The following is an 18342-nucleotide window of genomic DNA, read 5'->3' as shown; positions in this document are numbered from 1 at the left end:
TAGTATTTCTGCAAAAAGTGGAGGGGAAAAAAACCAGACAATACACATTGTTTAAAAATGGCATAGAGATGGCAAGCTGCTTTTCCTGACAGGCCCTCCATGAATTACCTCATTATCACAAGCTGCAAAGTAAGCTGCATTGTCTCAGGACTGTCTTTTACAAGAAGAGCTCTGCTGCTGTTTATCACACACTTGAACTAAAATCTATCAATTTGTAGTAAAAAAAAAAAAATAAAAAGGAGTTCTGAGAACTCGGAAAAGGTTTCAGCTAGTAGAACTTTTTGTCTAATTAAAAATAAATCTTTGCTTGTCCTACTCAGATTTTAGGGTCACAGAATTCGAAACAAAAATACATAAAAGTCACACAGAGAGGTTCACCTGCAGAATTCTTACCACACAATAATCAGAAAGAAGAAACAAAATGGCAGTGAATTACTAACCTTCAGTGACTGCAGATAACAGACAACTCAATATTATTTTATGGGAGACTCCATGTACAAAATCAAATTACCAAAGAGTTTTAATTATTTGGCTCCCAATCCCATACGCTTTGGAACTATCTAGACATGCCATATTTTCCATATATTGACCAGAATGTGTAATCCCACTTCAAAAAGCTGTGTATTAGTAGCTGTGACTATACAGAGCATGACACACAAGTATTGTTTTGCTTTCAATTAATGTAGTGGCAACAAGGATGCAGACAGATCTTGCAATTTGAGTTATTCATTACTACTGAAATTGCAACACCTTTTGTTTCCATTTGTTTTATTTTGCTGATAAGCACATTGCAGCTTTTTTAACTCTATTTTTTTTTTTTTTTATTGGCACAGCACTGTGTATCTGTGTCTATCTTAAAGTGCTTCTGTCATACCTAACTGCTTCTGAAATGAAAGCACAGATGATGGTGACTGCATTAAACAGCAGACAGAAAAGGACAGGTAGTTTGCTGTATTGTTCCTTGGATCCTTTTCAGCAAAGTGAGTGCAAAGTATTGATGTTGCATGATGTGAGCTGGATCTACATCTCCTCATGAGAGAGAGGACAGCTACAGGGGGAGTAAACAGGTAAGGAGAAAAAAAAAGGGTGAGTTTGTTGTTCAGCAGCTGAAGCTGTCAAGGTCCTTAGGAAAGGGAAAATCTGAAAGAATCGACATCTGTCAGCTCTGCTCACTTTGGGACTGACTGACAGCAAGGGAAGAGCATTATACTGAGATGGGAAACATTTGGGACTGCTCCACACCATAAGCGACACATTCTCTGTCCCAACAATTCAGCAGAAATTGATATACTTCTACTGCCTCTTCCTGAGCTTGTGAGATCCCTCCCTCACACTTTAATTGCAGCTGTCGGTGCTGTGGGAGCACCTGAGTGAGATCACAGCCACAGAGCCCTCTGTGCTATGTACTGCAAGCAGGAAAAGAAGAAAAAGGCAGTCCAGCCCAATGAGACTGTTTGCACACAGAAATTTTTCTTAGTACCATGACATAAACATACTGTTGCATTTTTATCAGTATTTTGTATTTGGTAAAAATATTCTGAAGCTTAAGGGCTCAGCGTCCACAAATATGCTGGCACAGAGATTTTGCATATCTTGTAAAGTCTCTGCCTGTGCTTGAGCACATATAAGCAGTGGCTGATTTTTCAAGCATTTCATATCTGAGCTGCAGGACCGAGCCAAAAGCAGGGCAATGAATTATGGGCTGCACGAAGGTGTTGGTACAGCCCAGACCTACACACAGTGCAATCATTCAAGAAAGAGAGAGGAAACTGGCATGGGACTTTGATTTTATTGTGATTGCAAAGAAAGCTAACCTCTGCTTCTGTGGATGGATCATTTTCCCTAGCTGCACACACTTCTCCTGGAATGGCTCTAACTCCTCAGTATCTGCTTCCAACAAACTTCTCTCCAGGCTAAACAGACACTTGCTACTCACACCACAGTGCAGGGGCGGTGATGCTGAGAGAAGAAGACGTGGTGTGGCTGACATCTTGGCTTGGCTTGTGATCTGAGTAACGTCGGAACGATTCCATCAATGCTGTCAGGAACAGGTTCCAGAGCCCTCCAGGTAGGTTGCGAGCCTTGGCACAGGGAACAACTAATGCAGAGTGGTTGCCAATTGACCAGAGGTTCTGGGAAGGTACAAAGCAACACCAAAGACCTTGACTTAGGCTGATGACACAGTTTTCTTCCTCTGTGTTCTCAACATTTCAACCCCTGTTTCAGAGGGTATGAGAGAACCATGGTGGGCTATGCTGTCAAGTGCTATTGGTTTTACATATGGCATTCAGGAATGAGTGACACCAAAACTGAGTTTGTATAATGCTGGATGAGCTTGCTCACATCTCAGTTGTACCTGAACCACGTACCCACTAAACTGAAGTAAGCTGGGCATATTTACACAATAATGGCAACTCTGGTTCCTGCACGACACATGTGTACTATAAAGATCATTAGGAAATGCCATTACCAGGAGAAGTGTCCTCTCCTCTCCCATCAAATCTTTGATGATACTGCTCAATAGAGATTCCTAAAAACAATGGAAGAAGGTTGATGCTTTTGTGAGATCTCTGGAACAGTGTTTCTAACTGTATTGGCCCTCCAGGCTTGTTATTTATTCTCAAGTCACTGACCTTCAGTGTTCCTTGGCTTCACACAGTGTAAAGAGGAATACATGCTCTTACCTGTTAATTTTTCCTGGATTGGAAGCAATATGGGCCAGGGAGCTGGGTCTTCTAGGAAAATAGGCAGAGCATAGCTGCTCCTGGAGTACCATAACACTGCTTCTAAGTGATGACTGAAATAGACCTTCTGTGCCAGTCAAAAGATTCACAGTAAAGGCCCAAAAGTTCTTATCCAGTGTACAAACCCACTGAGGTAGTGTAGGCTACACCTCCAGGAAAAGAACAAATGTAATACTTCTGCCTGAGTACTCCACAAAAAAAAATTTAAAAAATTAAAAAAAAAAAAAAGAGAACAGAACTTTTCTCTATCTACACATATTGCAAAACTTCTCTGCCTGGGGAGCTCACTGTTCAGGCAGCTGTATTTGAGTGCATTCTTGTGTTTATCCTTTTGTTGTCATTTACAATCGACCAAATTGACAAGCCTGACTGACATCTGTATGGATTTCATATACACAGCAAAAACATGAATGAGGTAAAGTGGCCTCCTGGGAGACTGCTGGAACTCGTATTATTCATTATCATTATCACCATGATGATTGGTGCAGATGATGAGGCTCCCAGCCATCCCATCCTTGAGCTCTGCAGCCCATCATGCAGCGAGGTGCAGCAAACACTGCTGTGAATGATCACTTTTCCTGTCACCCCGTGCAGTCCCTCTCTCCCTGATGCCACACAGGACACCCAAGCTGAGCAGAAGGTGGATGATGTGCTTCAGGCACCAGCATGAATGCCAGCCAAGCCACGATTCAGACCCACTAGCCCAGGCTGATGTGGCTGGGGAGAATTCAGCCAAGTTCACAGCTGCCTTTTGGCCTTGCAATATTGGCCCACTTCACCATGGTCAAGCAGGAAGGTAAACTCTCAGTTACCAGATCAGGAAGTGCCAAACTGCTTTCCCTCTTCAATCAAATGTCTCTGGTTTTTATTTTGCACACCACAGAAAGCTGCATCAGCATTCAGTCCGACTGAAACTCAAGAAGAAAAGTGGGACAGATAAAAAAATCTGTGAAAATCTCTTTTCTCTTCCAAATTGTTTTTCCTAGACACCTACTGGCTTACATTATACTGGTATCACTGCAACTGTATTCATGAAAGGGGAAATAGTAATTTCATTGTTAACCTCAAAATTATTTCACGGGGGTTTGGTGAAATGGGTATTTTAAAGCAATTAAAGAAACTGTAATGAAAATGTGGCACCGTTTTCATGAGTTACGCCTTTACAAGACTTTGGATAACTCCTGCTAAAGGTTAATATGCTTTATATGAATCTGCAGGTATCTGTCAGACACCACAAGCAATCTGGGGAAGGAATGCTGCATGAAAGAGACATCTGCTGGGTGCTGCTTGCACTCCTCCCACGCCTCGTGGTTCAGCTCTCTGGGACTGTGGAGAAGCCCTGATCTGCTCCTGCTGCCTCCAGCTGGGGAGTGAGTTTGTGACTGATGGAGAATGCAGCACACCCCTGCCCAGCCACTCAGCCACTCAACAGGAGCCAGAAATCTTTAGGCTGTGTGCTGGAATTTCAATGGAAACTTTTGCATCTAAATTGAAGGCTGTGCTCCTCTATCCAGCTGCCTGACATTGAACTGTCAGAGGAAGGCTGGTGAAATCCATCCCTTTCCCAAGCATATACAGCAGGAGAAGATCAGTGTTTTAATTAGGGAAAGGAACTATCAGGGACCTCTGCAGTTTTGACAACGTGCTCGCACTAAGGCACTGTTATCCACGTTAAAAACTGAAAATGAGGTTTCAGATTCTAGCATCTCCTAAATACCTTGCACTAATCACCTCCCTTCTCAGAGAGACAGTGATGCTGCTCTCCACCTACAAAGTGGATCTCAATCCCTCTCCCCCTTCCTCCTTCATAGTGGGAAAACATGGATTGATCACCCTGGGTTGATGGGATCACGCTGTGCTTTGAACATATCCCAGCACCCTGTGTCTCAGATTTAGACACTGGCTGAGACAATGCAGAAAGCACTCACTGATTTCATGCTAGAAAGATGAAATCCTGTTTTGCACAACAGCAGAAAAGAGAATGCTTTGCAAACTCAATTCCCTTTTCTCCAAATGCAGGAATCCAGCTGATGCAAAGCATCCTGCAAATGAAAACAAGCTGTATTTGATTCCACGCACACCGAATGCTTGAACTGTGTTTAGCACATCACAGGTGTAGGGTTTGAGTGATAATCCCCAGTGTAGCAGGATTTTTCCTGCAGACACCAGTTCACATCTGATGGGAGACTGTTTTAAAACCAGCCTCTGCTCTTACATTGCAAGTACAATTCTCTCCCTCAAGCTACTTGCAGACAAAAACATGTTTACCTCCACCTATCAAAGCACCAGGGGAAAAGAACAGCCCCTTGAAGGAAATTAATCCCTGAAAAGCGTTTGAAATGTTATAAACAGCTTACTACCAGAGTGAACAGTTGCACTAAGAAGGATAAGCATTTGCCCAGCCCCTCAGAGGGAGCTGGTTCCACACTCCCTTTACAGTCATGCCAGGTGGGTATCAGGGTCCCAGTGTGTGGTGGCCAAGGATGTGGCCCAGCCCAGGTGTCCAAGGCAAGCAGCTCAGGACTGCAGCCCCTGGCACTGCAGCATCTCACTCAGGGGCACCCAGAGAAGCTTTATCACAGCTTTTCCAAGCAGTTGTGCAGGTCTGAACCTGCACTGCCCACCCTCAGGTGAGGGTGCTCACCATGGAGTAGGTGCCCTGCCTGCTGTGGCAGGGAAGTGGGAAAAGCCCAGCACTCCAGGAAAACAAAGAGCAGCCTTTCAGTGTTTGCCCCTAACACATTTATGCTTTTCCCATGAGGAGAAAACATAAATGCCCCCCTACTCTGTGGGGCAGAGGCTCCATAGCTTTCTCTCCCAGTCAAATAAGCCTCTCCCTCATTGCCCAATGAATATTGAATTATTCTGTGCAGAATCAAGCTGTTTTCTCCAGAAACACGGAATTTTCCCTTCTGTTCCTGAACAATCCATGCCTGAGTGTAGCTCTCCCTCAGATAATGGAGGAAAATGGAGACAGACCCAAACAAGAGTAGGTAAAAAAAGGTGATACAGAAGACACAGTGGCAATGCCCAAAAACACAAGGGCACGATCACCAGGATTAGTTGTCCCTATTTTGGGGATGCAAGACAAGTCTGGCATCACTGTGCAGAGTCCAGGAGTATCCATGAGCAGGTCCTAATTAGGTCATGGAGAAGACCTGGAGGGAAACAATTAGGCACTTCTTTTAAGCACATTTTTTGGGGTCTCTAGCTTGTCAGAATGACCCCAAGAAATGTTAGAAAGTCTCTTTTCCCAGCCCGGCGCTCAAAGAATGAGTCAGAGCTCTTAATTTCTCGCTCTCAAGGTTGTTTATTGTATCTTATCTATAAAATTCTTTCTCCTGTCCTGCTGAGGTCCATCCAGCAGGCCAGTTCCAGACACTCTGCCTGCCCCAGGGGCAGTGTTATGTCTTTATACTAAAAACTATGTATGCAATGTTTACAATTACTTTCCAATACCTATCACCTTTGTTAGACAGTGAACTTCTACTCTAAATGAATCTGTAAGTGCCAACATTACAGCAGAAGATGGAGGCCAAGAAGAAGAAGAAGGAGAAAGGCTGGACACACCCAGTTGCCTCCATCTTGCCTCCTGAACCCCCATACGAAAACCCCCAAAATCTACTTTTCCACCCCGTGATAACTTCACTATTATTCTACCTAAACTGTTGTGGCTTGCTGATCTTCATATAAGGTTGGTAACTTGCTCCACGGGTCATAATCAAAACCACAGGGGTCTTGGGCTCTGTGCCAGGGTCTCTGAGCCCCCTGGCAGGGGTCTTGGCCATCCTGGACAGCCAGAGGGATGTTCTGCGTTCCAACACACATCAGCTGAAGACCATGTGCTCAAGGGACTACAGAATCCTTGTGGTGGACCAAGCCCTCAAACTCTGCAGCAGCCCCAAAGCAGCTACAGGGGAGTCAGTGGCTTCTGCAGAAGCTTCTGGCATGGCAGAGCTTTGCTGCAGGGCAGAAATCCTGCTGAGATGCTCCCCTTGACTTGACTGCCAGGGAACAGCCAGGCCTCCAGGGAGTCAGTCAGCTGGGGAGGCCCTGACTGACACACTGAATTCATTAAGCTGCTCTGCTAAAGAGAAACAGAACGGAAATTACACAGGAAAAAATAAAAGGGCATTTGAGTTCTGTCCTTGGGCAGGTGTGGTAACAAGTGATCCCAAAGTCTTTTAGAGGCTTACCCTCAAGGACAAAACCCAAAGCCCGGCCTCTGCTCCAGAAAAGGAAAAAATCTCTGAAATGAGGGGCTTGTGTCAGTACTTTTTAAAACACATCCCTACATATCTGCACTCTGCAGCATCATATTTCAGATGGTCTCTATGTATTAAAAAAAAACTGCTATTAAATATCAAAATCATGACCAAAGTCCAGTTTGATTATACTCCCTGTTTGTGCTAAACCTTTTTTTTTGCTCACCAGCCACTGATAGTAGCATAAAACACAAGGTGCCTGCTCATGAGATGAGGAAATACTGTAAACAACTATTATGAGTTTCCTCCCACTTAAGAATGAGCAAAATTACAATGGTCCCACTTCAAGAAAAATGATTAAAGTATCCAAAAGAAATTAATATAAGAAATTAAGTTACCTAAGTAATTAGAAAACAGGCAGATGATGAGCCATTAAGGAGGCTGAATGATTTAACCTTTTCTTCCCTCTCCAAAGAGTTTCCACCTTCTCATGCTGAGAATGAAGCACATCACTATATGTTAACCATAAATGGAGGATGAATGCATTTTTTACTATTAATTTAAAGCAGTGCCACTTTCTTTGCATATGGAAGATTTTAAGAAGTGAGCTCCTGAGAATTACTTTTGTGTTATGTGTCTTTCCGTCACTTAGGAGAAACAGAGATGCTGCAGATGGTAATTGCAGTAAGACTTAGTCTAACTTTTCTTTCACGATACTATTTGCTACCAGCTACTCATTTGAATATTTTTTTCTATTTAAAAAGCTTCTGACTTAAACTTCTGCCTGAAACAGAAACCTGCTCTGCAAGAATGTGAAAATCCATTATTCCTTATGATGAGAGGGAGGGAAGGGAAGGGAAGGGAAGGGAAGGGAAGGGAAGGGAAGGGAAGGGGAAGGGAAGGGAAGGGAAGGGAAGGGAAGGGAAGGGAAGGGAAGGGAAGGGAAGGGAAGGGAAGGGAAGGGAAGGGAAGGGAAGGGAAGGGAAGGGAAGGGAAAAGGATAACTGATGAGAAGCAAACCACAGAGTTTGGTTCCCACTGCATTTCTTAGTGTTTGCTAATTCTGCCCCTCCAGGACGCATTTTAGGTTTCACCTGCATTCTCCTTCCTTCTCTAAGTGCCAGGTGGACAAGAAGCAAATCTCCCCTCACCATTAATAAGAGAACTTGTAGCCAGTGAACTGTGATTTGTTTGCTGCAATGAATATATTTATTGTAAAGATTTGAGAACCGGTGTGCTTGATGTGTGGAAAGCTTCTGCCTTGCACACTGAGCAGAATGAACAGTGTCTCCTTTCCGAACCTGGCTCTTGACCGTGTGAAAGACACCACAGCCAGGCTCTCTCGAAACCCTCGCAGAGAGGGTTTCGGTACTTTCTAGCTGAGAACCGAGGGGGATAAAAGAAGACAGCCGCGGTCTCTGACGCCTCATGGTGGCCGGAGGCCGCAGAGCACCATGGCGCCGGGGCTCGGGACTACCGATCCCAGCAGCCACCGCGACTCCCTGGCTCAGGTCTGCGCATGCGTCCTTGAGAGGGCATTCCGCCTCCCCTGCTAACGGGTAACGCGCCTCCTCGCCCATTGGTTGGTACCCGCCGGAACCGGCCGCGCCGCGATGCGCACTGGGAGTTGTGGTTTTGTCGCCCACAGCATCAGTGAGGCTGGCGGGCTACACGTACTACCGTTCCCAGCGTGCCCCGCGCGGCCCGGAAAGAGCCGTCAGCGCCGGAGCCACGGGCAGACATGGCGGGGCAGATAGCTGTGCTGGGTGAGGCGGTGGCGCGGCTGGGCTGCGGGCTTTGGGGGAGTTTTGTTTCTGCTGTCGCGTCTTTCTGCCACCAGTGTCGCCCCGGGCTGGCCCTCCAGGGTGGCACGGACTTCCCGTCCTCGGTGTCTTCCGCTGTGTCCGATTCTGGGTTCCTCTGTACAGGAGAGACATGGGACTCCTTGAGCGGGTCCAGCGGAGGGCAGCAAAGATGAGGAGGGGCTGGAGATTTTAGAAGCAAAGGCTGAGGGGCTGAGGGTGTTGGGCCTGAGAAGAGAGGGGACCTCATCAGTGTATTGTTTCCCTTCCCATCAATGTATTCTTGCAGGGAAAGGTCAGAGCAGGGACCAGGCTGTGCTCGGTGGTGCCCAGCGATGGGACAAGGGGCAGGAATTGATGCACAGGAAGTTCTACCTGAACATGAGGAAGAAATTCTTCACTGTGCAGTGAAAGACTAAAAATTGGAACAGATCTCCCAGAGAGGGTGTGGAGTGTCCCTCACTGGAGATATTCCAGAAGTGTCTGGACGCAATCCTCTGCCGTGTGCTCTGGGATGACCCAGCTTGAGCAGAGAGGTTGGACCCACTGTGGTCCTTTCCAGCCTGACCCATTGTGGGATTCTATGAAAGACAGAGTGCTCAGTGGCACATTGCTCAGAAATACCTGGGAAGATTTGCAGCCCAGAGCAAGCCAGAGCTTTCCAACCAGTCTGTTTGAAGCACTAAAATGACCACTCTTCCCTGCTGGGAAAAAAAGAGGTCACCCACTCTTTGAAATTTAACTTTATTCTTCTTCAGATTTTGTTTGTTGGGGCTTTTTTTTTGGTAATCATTTGAGGCATTACTTGATGCTAGAATTTTGGGTTTCATGTGTTTGTTGATTGTAAGTAGAAGTAAAAGAAAATCAACGAAACAACAAACTCTTCTGCACATAAACTGGTCTTCTCTTGGGTTTCAAGGTGCAGGAAAGATTCAGAGCTGTGGGAATATGCTTTTTTGGGAGCTGTGGCTGAAACAGAATGAGGTTCTATGGGTTTCTTTCCCCTTATTTTTAGACTTTTGGTGAAGCTGGAGGTGTTAGAATTGTGAGTTTGCCGTTTCACTGTGATTTTGGGTGGCCCCATTAACTCAGTGTCTTTTTGGGGCCATTCATAGGCAGCTCCTGCAGAAGCACTAATTACCCTGTGTTACTGCAGTAACATGCAGAGAGAAACAGAATTATTACAGCCTGGTGATATTTTTGGCTTGGCTGTCTCTTGGCCTTTATTTTCCTTGATCAGTTTAATATTTAATGCCTTAAATTCTTGACTTCTAGCCGCTCTCTGTTGAGCAGGAAATTAAAAACTAATTAGGCAGCTAACGAGGCTCCGGGGTGTGAAGTAAAGCAGCAGGAGGTGCAGTGTGTCACACAGAGTCACTTGTGTAGGTTTGTAGGTTTGCAGAGTGATGCCCTAACCCCGCCGTTCCCATCTCCATGTTTCAGGCTCTGCTGTGCTGGCCCTGCTCTTGGCCAGCTACCTGGCACAGCAGTACCTGCCCATGCCCACGCCCAGGGTGATTGGGATCGACCTGGGCACCACCTACTGCTCCGTGGGCGTGTTCCTGCCGGGCAGTGGGGCTGTGAAAGTCATCCTGGACGAGAGTGGCCACAGCAGCATCCCCAGCGTGGTCTCCTTCACGGACACGGGCGTGCACGTGGGCTACCAGGGCCTGGAGCTGGCTGATGCCAACCCCCAGAACACCATCTACGATGCCAAGAGGTTCATTGGGAAAGTCTTCACTCCAGAGGAGCTGCAGAGTGAAAGCAGCAGGTATCCCTTTAAGGTAGGCAGCCTCCTCCTGCAGTTCCCTCCAAGCAGGATGGAATCCAGGCTGGGCATGGAGACCCAGAGCAGCCCTGGGGGTGCTGTGGGTGAGAGGCTGGCCCTGGCCTGGCCATTGGGAGCCCAGAGCCCCCCGTGTGCTGGGCTCACCCAGAGCCCGTGGGCAGCAGGGCAGGGAGGGGATTCTGCCCCTCTGCCCCCTGTGCTGAGAGCCCACCTGCAGGGCTGCATCCAGCTCTGGGCTCCCAGCACAGCAAGGACAGGGACCTGCTGCAGCCAGCCCAGAGCAGGCACCGAGGGCATCAGAGGGATGGAGCAGCTCTGCTGGGAGGAAAGGCTGGGAGAACTGGGGTTGGAGAAGGCTTTGGGGTGAACTGTGGCCTTCCGACACCTAAAGGAAGCTTGCAGAAAAGATGGAGAGAGATTATTTACAAGGGCCTGGAGTGACAGGACAAGGGGAAACAGCTTCAAACTGATAAAAGAGTAGGTTTAGATTAGAAGCTAGGAAAAACATTCCTTACTGTGAGGGTGGTGAGGCCCTGGCACAGGTTTCCCAGAGAAACTGCAGATGCTCCATCCTCAAAAGTGTTCAATGCCAGGTTGGATGGGGTCTGAGCAACCTGGTCTAGTGGAAGGTGTCACTGCCACTGGCAGGAGATGAGCTGGAAAGTCCCTCCAAGCTGATTCTCTGATACCTGAAATGTGGTTGGTCATCTTATCAGACCTTGAGTTATATGGCCCAATCTGATGTGCCTGAAAACAAGAAGTATCCAGAGAGCAGAAGGAAACGGTTGTGGAAGTTGTGTACCTCTGCTGAGGTACACCTCATGAGAGCTGATAATGATTTTCCAGAGGACCTTGTGTTTCCCTATTGAGAAATGTGTTTCTGAGTAACCTTCTAGTCCCATCTCTGAAAGGATAAATTTAAATTTGAAATGCTAACTGTGCTTTGCTGAAACTTTACTTCTCCCTAAAATTGTAAAATAAAAACACAAACAAAAATCAACAAACCTCTTCCTCCCCAAAAAAACCAAAAATCCAAAACCCCAAAAAATTTTAAAGCCACATCTTCTCTGTCCCAATGTGTTTTTTGCTTCAGTACTTTACTACTTACTTGACCAGCAGCAGAACTTGAAAGTTGCTTTAAAAAAAACTAACCTGCATTATATGAGCATGGTGCAGAATTGGTTGAAAAAATAATTTAAAAATTGTGTACCGCAAGTGGTCTTTTCCACTTGCAGTGGAAGTGGAGAAGTGGAAGTATTTTTAATTTTTTAATATTGTTAAGAGAAGCTGTTTCAGTAGCAAGCTGTTTGTTTCCTTTCAGAAACCTGAAAGATAATCTAATGATTAAAAATCCACCCCTTCTGTCTTTGAATGAGGTGTTGGAAGTTGACTCCACAGTTTCTAGGTCTTAACTTTTTTTAATGTGTTTTACTAGGGCATAGTGAGTGTCATTTTTTTGGATATACTTTCACCCCTTAAGTGGCATGTTTTGCATAATCCTCCTAATCAAGGAATAAAAGTGGCCCAGAAATGGCAAAAGCACATTTAAACTTTTCCTGAATTCAGAGACTATATGCAAATAAAATATTTGGTGGGAAGATTTCTCACTTGGGGGTTGTGTTGCTTTATCCTTCTAGATTGTCAACAAGAATGGATTAGCTGAATTTTCTGTGACAACTAATGAAACCTTTCACATCACTCCAGAGCGCATTGGCTCTAAGCTGCTGCTGAAACTGAAGAAAATGGCAGAAGCCAACCTTGGCATGTCCATTTCCAAGGCAGTCATCTCCGTGCCTGCAGAGTTTGATGAAAGGCAGAGGAATTCTACCATTGAGGCAGCTAACCTTGCAGGTGATGTCTCTCTGTTCCAGAGTTTTTCTTGGAGAGCTTGAGGTCTGTTTCACTAACATTAAGGTCTTTGTGGAGGATATAGAAACAGTGAATCAGTGACAGAGAAGCTTAGAGTGGATTTATTGTGAGGAACAGCTGAGAACTTCTGAGTACCAGCAGGTGCAGCTGGCTAATTGCAGACATAGGTGCCTGGAAGTAAGTTTTACTTCAGAGAAAATAGTCTTTCTTATAATCTCCAAATAGTGAGACTATATAGAGCACCCTTGGACAATCATTTGAACAGAAATAGAGTGCCTGGAATAAATCTCCTTAGCAAAGTTTCTCTGGAAGCAGTGTGTCTGGGCACATTATGGTTTGTGATTTTGCTCTGATGCTGAAGCAGCACTATTTTAGGATTTAGTAAGGAAAAGAGTTCATTGGATATTACTGATTAGGAAACTACTTCTTTAGATCTGACACTTAACTTGATTGTGGTTAAAAAAGCCCAACAAGTAATGGCAAATGTCATTGTGATGTAAGAGCTGCAGTTTGCTGAGTGTTGCTTGTTGTCTCTGCTCCTCACAGGGCTCAGCGTTCTGCGAGTAATCAACGAGCCCACAGCTGCTGCTATGGCTTATGGGCTGCACAAAGCTGATGTGTTTAATGTCCTGGTGGTGGATCTGGGTGGAGGAACTTTGGATGTGTCTCTGCTGAACAAGATGGGAGGGATGTTCATCACACGAGCCATGGCAGGTGAGAAAAGTGCTTTTGTTTCTCAAGGAGTGGGAGGTAAGGTGCACCTGAAGTCACCGTTGGAGGGACTTTTAAAACATACCATCCATGTCACAGAGTGTTTTCCCAATGCACCCTCTGCTGATTTTCATGCAAAAGTAAGTTTGTGGCTGGTTTCAGCAATTAAGACCCTACAGAGTGATAGGTTTTGGCAGTAAGTTGTGGTTTCATTTTATCCATTTCTGTTAACTTTTGTGCCCACTAGTAAAGTGTTGGTGCATGTTACACTTACTGTGACCAAACTTTGTGGAGTTGGGATTGTTTCAAATCTTTCTGTCACCTTTGCCCAAACTGGGAATATTGGCAGATCACTGACCAGTGCTTTGGTGCCTCCTTGCCTGGGGTTTGGTGCCAGTTGAGCTGAGCAGGGTTTGGGAATGTGCAGGCCATTAACCCAGAAGTTTTGGGATTGGTGTATGAATGGTTCATCCCTGGGCACAGAGCTCTGGCAGCAGTGTTTGGTCACTCTAGTGAAGAGACAGCCATCCTTCAGCTGGCCTGCATGCCAGCTGCCTGTGTTGCTTTCAGCAAGCAAGTTCTGATGTGAGCTGCTGCTGCTCAGTCCAGTTAGAGTGGAACAGCATGAAAGATTCAGCACCTTCGCTCTGATTTAATTAGACAGAGATCCACTAAGTGAGTTACTGTTTTTAGTCAAAACGAAACAGTGGAAATTAGTATCCATCATGTGTGCAGTGGAGAAGCATATTTGTCTATTGTCTTTGTGAGCTCATGTACTTGTGGTCCTTCTGTGATTGTTCTGGCCCTTGAGCACCATCTCTCAGTAAAAGAGAAGCTGCCTTCTGGGGCTTTGAAGATGCTCTGTCTGATGCCTTCTCTTCTTTTCTTCCAGGTAACAACAAGCTGGGAGGACAGGATTTCAACCAGAGGTTGATGGTGTATTTGTATGATCAGCTCCGTCAAAGGTTTGGTTCTCTGCCCACGCAGAAGGAGGAGATTCACCGCCTCAGGCAGGCTGTGGAAGCTGCCAAATTAAACCTGACTGTCCATGAGGCAGCTACACTGAGGGTGCTGCTGACTCTGCCAGCAAACCAGCTGACAAGAGAACTTGCAAAAAGCCAGGTAAAAGCAAACAGTGCCTCACAAAACACAGAAGGCCTGAAAAATCTTGGAGACGCTTCCAAAGTAGAGGGCAACTTTGTGGAAGTCGTGTTTGAAACAGAAATCTCTCGGAAGCTGTTTGAGATGTTAAATGAGGACCTTTTTGAGAAGATCCTTGTGCCCATTGAACAGGTGTTGCTGGAAGGGCACCTGCACAAGGCTGAAGTGGATGAAATTGTGTTAGTGGGAGGCTCCACACGGATTCCCAAAATACGTGAAGTTATTCGGGACTTCTTTGGGAAGGAACCCAACACCTCTGTGGATCCTGACCTGGCAGTTGTGACAGGTGTAGCCATCCAAGCAGGAATTCTTGCTGGGTCCTGGCCTCTCCAAGTCAGTGCTATAGAAATCCCCAACAAACATTTACGGAAGACTAATTTTAACTGAAGAGAAACTCTTCTCAGTTGCATTCCAGCTCTCCAAAAGGATCCATACTTATCTGACTGGCAATGGAACCTGATCTTAGCTTCATTCTATTCAATTTTCACCTGTTCCCATTAGGTGTTACTGGACACCTACCTGTGCTAAAGCTTGATGTTACTTTAAAGGTACAAACGAGTTCTGAAGTGTGCTGTGTTTACTTGAAGAGGGGATATTGGATGAAAATGCCAATGATGACACACCCACATTTTCTTGCTAAATTTTATTAGCAAATCCTGGAGTGGTGTGTATTCAAAGTATCAAGGGAGTGTGACCAAAGGTTTGAGATGATGTGATACTGAGGTATTCCTGGGTCCAGTGTATTTCCTTGGAAGGACTGTGAAGCAGCATTAATGCACAGAGCACTGGCAGTGTTCAGCTTACACTTATTTATCAGATTGAGCCATTTGAGCATATAAGCACCTTTCCTAAAGGCATCTTGCAGCTTAAATGAGACTGAGGCATTCACTTGATTCTTCTGCTGTTCATAACAGCATAATGGTATGCTGAGGCTCCATGGCAAATTGTCCCATGATTAGGAAACCTTATTGAAAACGTGGCTCTTGCCAGTGCAGTTTCTTGGTCTCCAAGGGCTTCATTCCTGACCTGGCTGTGCTGGTTAAACACAGGTGCTGATGTTCTCCACAGAGAACGAGGGTATATTGCCAAATATTCATACCTGCCCCTGCCTTATTTTAAAACTACAGTGATTTGATGTATCTTGAGGCCACACCTGCCTGTCTTCCCTTGAATTTGACCAACATGAATTTCATCATTCTGCATTTCCAAGTGTGTGACATCTTCTCTGTGAAGTGCTCCGAGCCATACTGTCCTCGTGGAGAAAGTGTGGGACAGAAGGGATGGCCTGGATGAAATGTAATTCCTGTAGCCCTAGTAAATGAAAATTGACTCAACTACTTTGTGCTTTTTAGTTCTTATGTGGTTTAAGTTTTTTCATATCCCTACTCTAAACGGAACAGAGGTTGTAGCTGTCCTGTTGGGAAAGAAACAGTGTTGTGTGCAACTCAGGGTTTGAGGTGGACTCTATTTTAGGCAAATAGATCACTATACAAATACCTTGAAAATGTGTTGTGAGGAGAACAAAGTCACTGATCTGAAAAAAAGAGAATTGGTGACAGTTCTCTTTGCAGGGATTAAGCAATAATCAAGCACCAGCTGAATTCTGTTATCTGCTTGGAACTTCCTACCAAAAAAAACATGTCTTTCAGCTAAGACTGTTTCAACATCCATCAGCCCAGTCTTCATCAAGTAAGCTCTACTAACAGGTGGTTTTAAGGATTTTCTTGTCTTCTCCAGAATAATGTTGTATTAACCTTGCTAAGATAAAGTGTGGGGCTTAGATTTATTGTTTTAACCTATGACTATATTAAAATAGGCTTATTACTCTCCTGGCAGCAGGCCTGATTTATGGCACTGCCATAAATCAGTTGTGCTGGTTCAGCTGTTTGCATAGCTATTGTCTAAATGCATCTTTGAAGTAATCCAATTAAAAACCTCTTAAATTGAATCATAGTTGCACACAGCCTTTCCATCAGCATTGTGTAACTTGACAGAGGATTCCCAAAGTACTGCTGACATCTGCTTAATTTTCCTGCATTGAAAACGAGGATTTTTTTTTTTTATTTGAGGATTCTTTCCTTCCTCTTTGAAAGTGACCCCAACCAAGTGTGGAGCTTCCAGTAAGTAAAACTCCTGCAGTGAAAGAAGTGCCTCTTCAGTGACACCATGGTTGGGTGCAGTACAGTCCTCAGTTGCTGCTTTGTAAATGTGTGTTCAACATCTATACCAACTCTTTAGAGTCACTGTGGCCTTTCCTCCTGCCCTGCTGTAAGTTCATCCCAAAATCCACTGGAGGTACAGTAGGACTTTGGTCTTCATGTCTTTAATGCACTTTGTTAAACAAGCAGACCTATATAAAACAGAACCACTTCACAGAGAAGTTAAACTATTAAAAGCTTTGCAGTTTTGGGACAAGTTAGGTAGGAGCTGTTAAAACTCTCAGAGCAAATAAATGAAGTATTTTTTTCTTTCACATTCTCCTTCACCCTGGGGGAGTTAAATCTCCTTCAGTGTTCATCTGGGAACTGGAAGGGAAGGGCAGGTTGTTTACTTGTAAAAACTAAATCCACAAAAGGGTATTTATTCGGAGATCTCTACAGGTTGGAGTTTTTAGTAGAGAAGTTACTATACACTGGATATTACAATGCATCCTTATTTATTAGATTTTCTGAATTATTTATTTTGTATCTTTTAATACTGTATTTTGGCACAAACAATTAAATTTTAAAGATGAGTCCACTGCACTAAGTGGATATTTCCAGGTATGCACATGGGCTGCTTACCGAAAGTCTCTCTGTAAAAAAGTTGATACTTGAAGGCTGAAATCTTCCTGTAATCCTTATGATTGCCTGTGGTGGTAGGTGTGTAACCAATTTCTCTAGCTAAGCCTTGTTTGGTGAGTTAAAATTCTGAAAGCATCAAGAGGCCTCAACAATTGTGTGTTCCCTAATTGTTTCCCAATGCAGATGATGAAATGCATTTTATAAATAACATTTTAGATTTTTAAATAAAAGCGATTTCTACCCCTTGGATCTGTCTTCTTTCACTTTCTCAAGGAAATTGTTCCTCAAATTCCTTTGAAATGTAGAAGATGAAGTTGTGTCAGCTGTGAGAGAGTTTGAACATTGAACAATTACAGTGTTTCATAAATGTTGCAAAGCTGGCAAAAAGCAGAAGTTACCATCAAATATGAGGGGTACAGCTCACTGAAAGAGAAGGAATGGCTTTGCTGACACTAGTCCAGCATTTGCTTTTCTCTCAGGCTTTGCCATTGTTCAGTCTGCAGCTCTCCCAGCTGCATTCTGAAAATAACTGGAAGTGAAAGGTTATGTTGGCCTGGCAGTAAGCACAGAAAGCTCTCCCCAAAAATTAAATAAAGCAAAAATTACCATGCACTGATACCTCTCCTCAGACTGTTTTCTCTAGACCTTGCAAAAGGGATTGGTTCCTAAGGTATTGATGGCTACCTCCCCTAGCCTACGTGCACATAACTTTCCCTTGGGCAAGAAATTAAGATTGTACTTGATACACCAGGTGTCAGCATTAAACTAATATAACAGGGCTGTACCCAGGAACTTTATTACTTTTTTTGTGTTTTTTTAAGCAGTTGATGGGGGATCTTAAGACTGATTACATGTCAGTATTAAATTTCAAGAGCTTCAGGAACTGCAAGAAAAATGGAAATAACTATTTATGTGGCCTACAGAAGCAGATACACTCAGCTGACACTTCAGGTAAATGTACATAACCTGTCCTGATTCTGTAATTAGTATAGAGGTTTACATTAATATTTACCAGCAAAGAGGCAGCTCCACCTGACTGCAGTTTTTGGGATTCTTTCACAATGAGATTTTGTAATGCTCAGTTAGATATGTGAGATGTGGTTTTCAGTTTTTCAGAAATCACAAACTGAAAACTGACTTAATGGGGCGCATTTATTGCCTCAAGAACTACCTAAGTAAAAATGGGGGGATGTATTAAAATTAGCCCCAAGTGACATCTGTCTCTGTGTCCACACAACAAGCAGTTTTGTTTTTTCCTGAATGTGTAATCATAATAAG

General features: G+C 44.5%; 1 protein-coding gene across 1 annotated transcript; it reads left to right on the top strand.

Moving 5' to 3' along the window:
• Positions 1 to 8664: 8664 nt before the first annotated feature.
• On the top strand, positions 8665 to 17313 carry HSPA13 (heat shock protein family A (Hsp70) member 13). The gene is made up of 5 exons (XM_059466724.1): positions 8665 to 8715; positions 10195 to 10535; positions 12178 to 12391; positions 12956 to 13123; positions 14013 to 17313. Exons 1-5 carry the CDS (start codon positions 8691 to 8693, stop codon positions 14666 to 14668), a joined length of 1404 nt encoding a protein of 467 aa, XP_059322707.1. The 5' UTR covers positions 8665 to 8690; the 3' UTR covers positions 14669 to 17313.
• Positions 17314 to 18342: the final 1029 nt, after the last annotated feature.

This window comes from Ammospiza nelsoni, chromosome 2 (assembly GCF_027579445.1).
Source record: "Ammospiza nelsoni isolate bAmmNel1 chromosome 2, bAmmNel1.pri, whole genome shotgun sequence".
In the NCBI taxonomy this organism is placed as follows: Eukaryota; Metazoa; Chordata; class Aves; order Passeriformes; family Passerellidae; genus Ammospiza; species Ammospiza nelsoni.
The sequence above is the reverse complement of the archived record's forward strand: the minus strand, read 5'-3'. Positions and strand labels throughout refer to the sequence as shown.